The sequence below is a fragment of the Paramormyrops kingsleyae genome, chromosome 13 (assembly GCF_048594095.1).
Source record: "Paramormyrops kingsleyae isolate MSU_618 chromosome 13, PKINGS_0.4, whole genome shotgun sequence".
Taxonomy (NCBI): Eukaryota; Metazoa; Chordata; class Actinopteri; order Osteoglossiformes; family Mormyridae; genus Paramormyrops; species Paramormyrops kingsleyae.
The window spans coordinates 8,507,375-8,518,209 of record NC_132809.1 but is presented as its reverse complement, the minus strand read 5'-3'; the positions used below and the strand labels follow the sequence as shown (position 1 = coordinate 8,518,209).

General features: G+C 40.6%; 2 protein-coding genes and 1 long non-coding RNA gene across 4 annotated transcripts; 2 read left to right on the top strand and 1 right to left on the bottom strand.

Moving 5' to 3' along the window:
* Positions 1-39: 39 nt before the first annotated feature.
* On the bottom strand, positions 40-3,025 carry sdr42e1 (short chain dehydrogenase/reductase family 42E, member 1). 2 transcript variants are annotated; one of them, XM_023820047.2, is made up of 3 exons: positions 2,891-3,025; positions 2,031-2,110; positions 40-1,933 (listed from the first exon to the last, which is right to left on the bottom strand). In XM_023820047.2, exons 1-3 carry the CDS (start codon positions 2,972-2,974, stop codon positions 823-825), a joined length of 1,275 nt encoding a protein of 424 aa, XP_023675815.1. In that variant the 5' UTR covers positions 2,975-3,025; the 3' UTR covers positions 40-822. The 2 variants fall into 2 exon arrangements, with proteins under 2 accessions (XP_023675815.1, XP_023675816.1); XM_023820048.2 differs by having other exon boundaries at positions 40-1,871; positions 2,891-2,944.
* Positions 2,895-3,892, top strand: LOC111848217 (uncharacterized). The gene is made up of 4 exons (XR_002839248.2): positions 2,895-3,032; positions 3,142-3,263; positions 3,364-3,440; positions 3,706-3,892. It is a non-coding gene; the product is annotated as an uncharacterized lncRNA (long non-coding RNA).
* A 2,698-nt stretch (positions 3,893-6,590) lies between these two features.
* cnep1r1 (CTD nuclear envelope phosphatase 1 regulatory subunit 1) lies at positions 6,591-10,525 on the top strand. Its single transcript, XM_023820014.2, has 6 exons — positions 6,591-6,740; positions 8,792-8,863; positions 9,082-9,155; positions 9,224-9,333; positions 9,460-9,514; positions 9,788-10,525. The coding sequence occupies exons 1-6, from the start codon at positions 6,623-6,625 to the stop codon at positions 9,827-9,829; spliced, it is 471 nt and encodes a 156-aa protein (XP_023675782.1). The 5' UTR covers positions 6,591-6,622; the 3' UTR covers positions 9,830-10,525.
* Positions 10,526-10,835: the final 310 nt, after the last annotated feature.

Here is a 10,835-nt window from a genome sequence, read left to right as displayed (position 1 = left end):
TGCTAGTGTAGCACTTGAGGTAGGTTCTAAAAATCAGAATCAGAATCCAAACTCACTTTATTGTTAGTTTGTATGAACACACCAGAACTGTTTGTGGTCCACTGCCAAACATTAAATACTTAACAATATAACAAGGCATACAAAGGAACCCTTCATAAAACACTAACTGTGGGAACCCTTCATAGAACACTAACTGTGAACAGCTGTTAACTATTGAAACTCTTTGTCATACGAAGCACTGATTGAAGAAAGGCTGTCTAAACTGCATCACCTTAGTTACTGAATTAGCTATTGGGGGGGTGACTCAGTGGGTTAGGACTTGTGCACATGATCAAATGCTCACTAGTTCTAATCCTGGTGCTACCAGAATGATGCAGCCATTGGGCCCCTGAATAAAGCCCATAAGCCCCAGCTCCAGGGGCACGGCCTGCTGGCTGACCCTACACTGTGACCCCCAAGCTTGATTTCACACATATAGGTGTAGGTGTGTCTCATGGAGAGCGAGATAGGGTAGGAAAAAAAGACAACCTCCCCACACTGGTAGAAAAAAAGTACAAATTTGTACCTTTGATGGTTCAATTACTTATTACTGGGGCTGTATCCTAGCTGTAAGTAAATATACCTTTTAAGGTACAGAAATAGACTTTAAGAAACATTTTTGTACCATTGGAGGTACATTATTGCTGTTTGTACCTTGGGGAAGAAAACTGTACCAGGGTTGTACCCTTTTTCTGACAGATCAATAAAGAATCTCTACTCTTTTATCTTCCACAAACCAAGATGAATGTGATCTAATGTGATGCACAATTGAAGTAAATGTAATCAAAAAATATCTGGCAATCCACCAACAACTGGCAGGCAGGAAAGGATTGCCACAGATACGAAAATTACGAGAACAATGTCCCTGACAAATCTCATAAAGGAAGAGGCTGGCTGTTTCCCATGGCCCCTGCTTCTGAACCAATGCACAACTTCATTCAGGTTGAACTCTTTGGGTTGATAGCCCAAGTCTACCTTTGCTTTTGCGATGCTGAAGTAATGTGTGACACCTGTTTTGTAGACCTCGGTGCGCGTAAGCAGAGGCTGGAAATTGTACAGACGCCCCACCAGGCAGTGTACCATCTCGGTGAGAAATGCAAAGAAATAAATGAGGGATATAGGCAGGCGCACCCTTGGAAAGTTGTACCCCAGGCCCTCCACAAGCGGCCTAAAGAACTCAAAGTTGTTGACGGGCCGCCCATCCGATATAAAATAGGCCTGCCCTGCGGCTCGGTGCTGCCCCCTGGAGGTGAGGGCCACAGCAGCCAGCTTGTGGGCAGAAACAAGATTGTCCACATGGACAAATTCAACCAAACTGCTGGCGTTCCCATACACAAATCTGAAGATGCCCTTTTCGATGTAGCTGACGATTCTTGGCTGGTGCCTCTGTTCACCAGGCCCATAAATACCTGCTGGCCTCAAGGCGCATGTCCGCAATATGCCTGAGCCATCGCGCAACGCAATGCCGTTGGCTTTCAACACCGCCATTTCCGCCAGCGACTTCGTCCTCGAGTAGTGATCGGGGTGCAGGTGAAGTGGCAGGTATGGGAGGCTCTCATCTCCGTTCTCAATGACTTGTCCACCAAAGACCACATTATAGGTGCTCGTGTACACCAGATGAGGGACGCTGTTCTCCGTACACGCCTTTATCACGTGCTCGGTCCCCTGCACATTTACGGCTTCGATTAGCCCCCGGTTTAGCTGCTCCCTGCCGGACATCCCAAACGAGGCGATGTGAAACACACAGTCTACTCCCCGCGTCACCTCTTCAACCTGCTTATACATTCGTATGTCTCCCTGCAGGAACTCCATACCATCTGGGACCTCGACATCTGGCGGTCGTATGTCAAACAGAGTAACTTTAGCTCCATTTCTATGCAGAGCACATGCAAGGCTGCAACAGAAGAGAGATAGTGACACTGGCAACTGTACACCAAATCTGGATAATGTCATGAAATGTCTTTACAGTTAGGATTATAGCAAACACTTACCGGAAACCAAAGTACCCTCCCCCACCAGTGATGAGGAAAGGGCCGATCGCCATACCGTCCTGATGATCCATTGCTGAGTCCTGGAAGGAACATTCATGTTAGCCCTGAGTTTAGGTTTAATTAGTAAAAAATGCAAGACATAAAATGCTCAATCTCAACTAAGGAAAAAGGGCCGAAATAATATATCAATGCATCTTAATGTGTTTGACTAGAATGTTCTATAAGCTTCTACAGTCATTTTAATAATATTGTTGTAAAATATTATACATTTACTGGTTTTAGCAGTGTTACAAGAATAGCTTATCACTTAAATTAATGATGCTTTGGCATGTTGTTTTAGAGAAATAACTGTATTTTAAAGTTCCTAAACCAAACACAAATAGTGCAAGTATGGACTCACTATCACGTACACGGTAACAGAGTAGTGTGACACCTTATCACTGCTGAAAACGAAACTTTGACCGTAGTCCACAATGTTCCAATCCTACAGTAAATACGCTTTTGGACGCTCACACCGCGATTCACCAATGCATTTATTTTACCCAATTTAATAGGCCGTCGTACTAACAGTTTCTTCTTACGTTTAACAGTTTAAAGCAGTTAGATGACGAATAGATGACCTATTTATTTTTTTTATTACCATGGCGCTCGAGCATCACATAAATAAATAATCTTAATACTAATTCTTCCTCTTGTTTTGAAAACTCGTGGTTATAGATAGCACACCTGTTTATTAACCGGTAGCTAACTTGCATTGTATAACGCGCATGCTGCATTACAATGATCTGGCATCGTCGGACACCACAAAGATGAATTTCAAGCCCGCAAGACGCACGGTAAATAAATGTATAGTTTCGTACCCCTGCCTCCTTACTCAGTCGCTCCTTCTTCCGCGGCGCAGAGCGGCTCCTGCCTGTGGTGAGGCGGCTCTCCACTTCCTGCATGCAGGCGTGACCAGAGCTGCTGATCAGCCTTTATACCGCGATTGTTTCAGCGACCAAGGTTTATCACCATTTTGTGTTTTTACCCTCTTTATAGTGCAGGAATATTACATTCTTGTCTCGTTCTGCAACTGATGAAATTGTCGCTTCAATCTATTTCTGAAACACAGGGTCCAACTAAGAAAACAAAGATCTTCCCGGTTCACTGACGCACCACAGATGGCGGGAAAACTTAAAACCGGAGAAATGAAGGATATCTTACAGCGATTGAATGATATAAACTCCTCACTTGGTGAGAATCACCATAATTTTTTTTGCTGGATGCCATGACATTACAGTACTGCTGTAATCATCGTTGATAAATTTAAATTATTACACTATGATGACTTTAGATTGCAGCGTTTCGAAGCTCGTCCAGAACCAGACTGAGCTGAGCAAAGCAGTTGAGACCCAAAAATGCCTCAATAAGGTAGGCTACTTACTTTCGTCGATTTTCGTGATTTTATTTTGTTGCTCCTTCACACATGGTTGCACCAGATACGTCCTTTGTATTACTTTAATGTTAATGAAGAATTATATTCAATCTACTAGTTTTTATATTTTTGTACGCTGCCACAAGAGCATATTGAAAAAGGAAAATTGTGTATAGTATTCTTTTATGAATACTTTGCTTCCCTGTGACTTTAAAGCATCGTTCTGACTGTCTGCCTGTTTATTTGTCTGTCAATCTCTAGAGTCTAAAACCGCTGTATGCTGCCTTTTCACCACATGAAGACCCCAATTCCATCAATCAGCATTAAGTAAAATGTTCACTTTGTTAACCTTCTTTCAATATATCTGTTAATACCATGCATTACAATGTATCATATTGTACATTCTGATATATAATTTACATATAAACATGAGTTTGGTAAAAATGTATTTGTAGTCCTACACCTTGTGATGGACCGAAATCCCATCCAGGGTAAGCCCCAGGATACCAGGATAACCGTTCGGAAGATGGATGAATGTTGTACTCATATTTGGAATGTGTGTTGCCTGTTGTGATCTTTACAACGACACGTGTGATCATTTTTGCAGTTTTACAAGAGTGAGCACTGCAGAAGCCAATGAGCTTTACATTCCACAAAGAGACCTATAGCATTATGACCCCCAATGACATATACATTCTCCTTGCATACCAGAAGGATGTTCTATTCTTAATGACATTTATAATTTCAAAGCATTTTGAGTTATCCCTGACCCACAATATGATGTCAGTTCTACAATACTGTATTCATGCAAGAATTTAACTTCTCTAGATATATTCCATTTAATCTCTCATTTCCTAGTGCAGATTGCCTCCTACTGGACTAAAATATGAATTGCTATATACAAACCCAGTTACAGACTAATCTCATGTTACTTAATATTTTTCTAACGTGTAATTTCTTATGTCAGCCCAGCTATAAATGACCCAGCTAATAGATAATGTTGGGTTGGTGTGTGGCTTAGTTCTCTGAGGCCATGACTGAAAGGTTGCTGGTTGAAATTCCATAGCCGGTACAGTGATCTCTTCATTAGGCCCTTGAGTGAGGCCCTTAACCCCAGCTGCTCTAGGGATACCCTGAACTTTTACGCTAGACTGGGTGACCATATTTTGGCTTCAAATAAAGACACTGTGGGGTGGGGGGGTGGAACTGGGTGAATGGACACCCAACGGTGGGTGGAGAGGTGGGGCTGGGTGGAGCTTTCAAGGAATTGGTGGCACAGTGGCAACGTGTGTGTGTGTGTGTGTGTGTGTGTGTGTGTGTGTGTGTGGGGGGGGGGGGGTTTTGCATAATTGACAAATGTGTCCACAACTATGCAACGAGGTTATTGAACATTAATATGTAAACGGCTATTCTTTTCAGTCATCCTGATGTGTTATGGTATACCTTTCTGAAGATTGAATCTTTTCCGAAATTCCTTGATTATTAATGAAGCAGGCACGTGTTTAAAGTTGTCTTGTGTACACAGAAGCCCCTTCAGTGACTCAACAGACAAGTGATTCCTTTGTCCATTGGCTTTGTATCAGTGAAATAAACAGTTCAATTGTGAGAAGGAATAACAAAGAAATACTGCAATCTTCAGTAGCACATTCAGTAGTGAATGAAACTCAGTGCTTTTGGTCCTTTCAAAATATTGGGTCCAATTCTAGTGTGCTTGCACATCACTGAAATCTCCATCACTTACTGTTTTACTGTGACAAAAATAATGCTTTCAAGAAACACCTGTAGTAGCCTCTGAGAATAATGACAATCAAGGGACTTCTGTATTCAACATCAACACATTCTCAGTACTAATCTGTGTGCAGAGTGTAATGTAAAAGTGTTGATATATTTTGATGATGAAACTCAATATCGACATCTAGTGTGTCTGTCGCGTAATGAACACAGTTATTCATGGCCTGTGTTTGGAAGTCCACGCCGATGTTCTTTAAGTTGTTCTTTAAGTTGCGTAAACGTTCTTTCTTTCTTCATCACGTCAGATCCCCCCGAATATTGTTTTGCAGCTATCACCTGTAAATGCCATACATTTTGAAAAAATATCTTTCTTTTCCAGTGTTTCTATGATGCAGATCGTATCAGCCGATTCATTTTGAGTGTTTTTAACTTCGGAGGCATGCAAATTTACTTTTCAAACTACCGTACTTTCCATCGAAATACTGAACGAGCAGATGGATATATTTTCACAGCACCGTGATTGCTTCCGTCAGTAGAAACACCACAATAAGGTTATGTCTTCTTGGACTGTATTGACAGAATGCGGTGTTGTCACAGGTTTAACAAATGCTTCGGTCTTCGTAGAAACGCCTGAAAATTCTTGCGCTGTCTCGGAATCGAAGGCAGACTGCAGTCCGTTGATATGTAGCTATTGTGATGCTTGTGGAATGGAAAAACTCCATCCAGCATCTTGTGTTTTACCTGGTCTCAGAAAACAGTTAATTTTTCTGTCGAACTTTTTCCTTTAACTCCAGTTTGGTGGTGGTGATGTGGGCTTATAGATCGTTAGCACTTTTATTAAACACGTGCCAGTTTTGCAGGTCACGCATTCTGCTTCCCACGAGTCTCGACCGAGACTCTAATTCATTTGTGAATTTACATTTGCGTTTGGGTATTTTTAAACCGTACAGGCGCCATGTGCTGGTCTGTCTCTTGGCTGTTGCTATGGTGCTGAGGGTAATGATTGAGATGCAGTTTTGCCAATGTTTGCGTAAAGGGCGTGTACATGACCGACCAATGGTGGTGTGCGAGAAGGCGGGACCAAAAGTTAAAGGTCACAGCGCTGCAAAAAACGCCAACAATGAATGGCGACTGTAGAAAGCAAAAGCCGAATCCCGGACATTTTTTGGAGATTTAGCAATTCCGACCGGACGCATTTTTTAGGTCCCAAAAAATGACATGTCCGGAAAAAAGCACGTATGGTCACCCTACCCTGCACCCTGCTTTCTTAATTCTACGTCGCCTTAAATAAAAGTTTCTCATAAGTGAATAAGTTTTGTTACTCTAAGCAAAATACTTGACCGGTTAGCTAAATAATGATCAACATCAGACAAATAAATGACGTCGATTAACTTATTAACGTGTGCCTTATTCGAGACACGGATGGATAGGACAGCACGGTCACGTGATGACAGCGCACTTCCGGTCTGGTCCATCCCGGTCTCCAGGCCTTCATGACGACAGTTATCCTGAGAGGGGCTTGTTATTTGGGAAGAGAGCGATGAATTCCCTAGAACAAGCGGAAGGTAATTAATTTTTATTAATTTTGTTTATGACTGCTGAGAGGTCGGCAGTATACAGCTGAAGTTGTCAAGTTTACTGAAGGTGTCATATCTGTTGCCGCTGTTGCGAAATGTAAGAACCGGTAGCACAGTCGTGGCTGACGCTAGCTTGTAGTTAGCGCAGTGTTTAGCGCAGGCTTTGGCATTGAGGCTAGCTTTTTCTTTAAAATTTGCCAGTTGCCCACTGTAAATAGTATTCTTTGCACATGTTTTAATATTGAGTTACGGAAGCTAAACAAGCTCGGCTGGCTGAATAGCTAAGTAAAGGAATATGACACCTGGTATTCCTTGGTATATTCCTCTAATAGCGATATTTCCTGTACCACACGCGTTGCCATAAACAAGGTACTATATAACGTTAAAAAAACTAATAAATATTCTTAATCAGGTTTCTTATCGTAAATGCTACAAATCTGTTGCACGTGGCTCAAGGTATATGCATGTTGCAGTTGTGTTAAGTGTAGGTTTTGCTCAGGTTTGAATGAAATTTTCATCTTGTAAAACCTTATTTTGGTAAACTACCTTTATAATGATTTTGCAGTATATTTTGCTCAATTTAGGAATGTATGGATACTCAATTGTTCCAGACCCCCGAACAATCAAAACATTATGCAGTGCTTGTTAATGCCAGCTAATATTTGTATTTCAATTCAGTTCAATTCAATTTTATTTATATAGTGCTTTTAACAACAGTCATTGTCACAATGCACTTCACATATAACCTGCCTGAACCCCCACCAAGTAAGTCTGAGGCGACAGTGGCAAGGAAAAACTCCCTCTAGCAGGAAGAAACCTTGAGAGGAACCTAGACTCGGAAGGGGACGAACTGAGCAAAATGATCTTTGGGAGTTTTGAATTTTAGCATGTCCTACTTAGAACAGTCTGTTGGTGGAAGTATAGTATTTACTGGAAATATTTTAGAGGCACTGATAATGAATTAATAATGACAATGAATATTTAAAGTACTTTTTGTAGTAATAGGCCTATTGATCTGATGCCACTCAAAATATTTACCTGTAATGTGGGTAGCCAAATATATAATTGAAACATGTCAAAGATCATATTAAACTTTTAATTTTACTGTTTAGATGTTGCAATCAATCTATACCAAGCACATTGAGAATCTAATCCAAATACAAAATGTATTCAGCATGCTACAATTACATATTTTCTTATAAAGTTACTAGTAGGATGTTTAGAGAGTTATGTTTACATATATAAAATCTATAAAGTAGGAGAGATTGATGCGATTTAAGGCAAAAAACATTCTCTTCTGTGCTGTGAAGCTATGACTCTGAATCTCCACAGTCTTGTCACTTAGTTATATCCCATATGTTCTCTGTTCCTGTTCTTAGATTCATGAAATGCATTGACATTAACCAGATTTGAAATGAGCAGTTCGAAGTGCAAGGGAAGAACATACAATATCTTGAACTCCTGACCATGGTGGTCAGAACACGCATGACACATATAAAATGTATTGAACCTTGTAGGTAACTGGTGAAGGTTGGGTTAGGGTTATAGTTTACTGGCTTCTATCGTCGAGCCAGAAGGCAGGATGTGTTCCCTCTCCTTGGGTGTCTGCCAGCAGGGAGGTATTAAAGCCTTCCGGCGACAATTTGAATGAATACCAGTATTCTGGGACAAACCAGCAAAGGTAGCCAATGGTACGCAGCAAGATAAGCAATAAATGAGAGACCATGGTGACTACAGGCACAGTGTGGAACAGCAGCAGTCAACAGTTAAACTCTGCAAAAAGACAGAAGTTGGCAGGCAGGTCTGCTGACTGTACATGCTGACCCTGTGAGAACTGTTGATTGATGCTGAAGGTTTTGCACATTTCAGATTTGTTAAGAATTTTAAATATAAACCTCCAATAAGTATATGTCCCTATTGAGGGCCTCTGTGAAACATGTTTTAGAAATAAATTTATTCTGTTCCATGTGATTGATGTATGGCAAAAAAGTCAAAAGAGAGCGAAATAGATAAATGAATGACATTGTATGCATTTTCAGATCTTAAGGCATTTGAAAGAAGACTCACTGAGTATGTTTCCTGTCTGCAACCTGCAACTGGTCGGTGGCGAAGTATGTCTCCCATTCTTATTATTTGTAACAAAGGATATTCTATAAATAATGGAAATTTTGTATGAAAATCAATGTGCTGCTTTCAGACAATAGTATCTAACTCAGTCCTTACTGGCTTGGGGAGAAACTAGGATTGGGTTGAGAGCCATTGATGTAATGTGACTTATGTTCGTTATTGATACGAGTATTTATGCATTGCTTTTTTTTTCCCCCTCAAGTGATCCTTATAGTGGTGTCTGTCTGTACTGCAACAGGGGCTTGGAACTGGTTGATAGATCCGGACACACAGAAGGTCAGTTTTTGTGCCAGTGGTCTTGTTGTTGCTCTCTTGTAAGACACTGAACTTATCTTTTTTTCTAGGTGTCCTTCTTCTCATCTCTATGGAATCACCCATTCTTCACAATAAGTTGCATCACCCTTATTGGTTTGTTCTTTGCTGGAATACATAAACGTGTTGTTGCCCCGTCGATGTATCCTTTTAATGTTATCAGAAGGCATTAATCTAGAGACAAGATTGCTGGTCAGTAACTAGTCTTTATCTCATCTATTATTCGATGTCATGTGCCACTTATTCTTCCTTAATCTGCATCGCTCAGAATTGCTGCACGTTGTAGGACAGTCCTAGCAGAATACAACATGTCCTGCGATGATGTAAGTTTCCTGCATGAGCCTATTCAAGTCTTGAGTAGATATTTTCATTTTTCATGATGGATGTGTCATGCTGATTAGGTGACCTTTGTCCTGATCTGATGGGAGACTAAATCACTGAAAATTCAAACCTGAGGGATATGTTTTTGTTAAATGTTGTTTTGAATAGATTTCTTCTCTTCATTCTTAACTTATGTAGCTAAGTACTTTTTGTTCCTCTTATTTGCAGTCTGTAACGTAACCCGTGTTTCTCTTTTGTTTTTGTGTTTTTTTCAGACTGGGAAATTGATCCTGAAACCACGGCCACATATACAGTAGACTTTCCATTGAGATGGGCAACTTGTGCTTGGGAAAAGTTTCTCACGATTTCTGAGGCACGTACCGGAAATCCACAAGCATGGTGATTTTGAGCAGGGATAGTACTTGCTGCTGGTGGGATGTACCTGTGTACATTAAGCCATGAGTGGAAGAGCATAGGACAGCGCTTTTCTAAAATTGAATACATCAGTCTTTCCATGTTACTGGAGAAGCCGTCCTCTGTGTGTCGAAACACCCCTAAAGGCACTGTATCTTTTATTAAATTTTTTTTGTCGTACTTCTTCATTCTCGATGGAAAAAGTTAGCAAATGGGATTTTTAAGCAAATAGGATTCCCACATTCCTGTTTTTAAAATGAAATAGTTTAATACACTAAGGAGAATGGTTGGAAGGTCGCTGGTTTAGATCTTGCGGTTGTGCTGATGTCACCGTTGGGACTTTGGGGCATTGCCCTTAACACCAATTGCTTCACGGACTGGTTGACTCTGCTTTTTCAAATGTCGCTTTGGATACAGGCGTCTGCTAAATAAATAAAGTGTGACAGGATCACAAACATTTCCAATCAGTTTGCTAGACCTGGTATCAGTGTGACCAAGCAGGTTCCACCATGGTTCCTTTTATTATGCCTTTCTGTTGACTAGCTGAACACAGCTTAGGTGTCCATGAGAATTTTTAATAAATTTAAAGGGAAATACTACTTTGTGTCATACATCTGTGTTTACTTTCTGAGACAATCCACTAAATTCACTGTCTTTGGATGGGTCTACATGTACTATACCCCCAGAAAACTATTCATTTTTAAATTTGCTGTGCATTATGTCCAGCACTGTTATTTTTGGTGAATCTGCTTTTAGTTTTCAGGTAATATTTTAGTTAAATTGTATTTACCGTAAATACAGATGCTCCTCTACTTGTGAGCTTTCAACTTACGAACTTTCAGACATACGAAAAAAGAGGACTGTAAGTCCAAATTGTGTTCCTTGGGCTCCTGTTTCCTGTCCATAACA

Coding starts and splice junctions, on each gene's coding strand:
- sdr42e1 (XM_023820047.2), bottom strand. CDS start 2,974: ATGCAGGAAGTGGAGAGCCGCCTCACCACAGGCAGGAGCCGCTCTGCG. Junction 2,111..2,890: donor GACTGAGTAAGGAGGCAGGG/GTACGAAACTAT, acceptor TGTTCCTTCCAG/GACTCAGCAATGGATCATCA. Junction 1,934..2,030: donor GGAGGGTACTTTGGTTTCCG/GTAAGTGTTTGC, acceptor CTTCTGTTGCAG/CCTTGCATGTGCTCTGCATA.
- cnep1r1 (XM_023820014.2), top strand. CDS start 6,623: ATGACAGCGCACTTCCGGTCTGGTCCATCCCGGTCTCCAGGCCTTCAT. Junction 6,741..8,791: donor TTCCCTAGAACAAGCGGAAG/GTAATTAATTTT, acceptor ATGCATTTTCAG/ATCTTAAGGCATTTGAAAGA. Junction 8,864..9,081: donor TGCAACTGGTCGGTGGCGAA/GTATGTCTCCCA, acceptor TTCCCCCTCAAG/TGATCCTTATAGTGGTGTCT.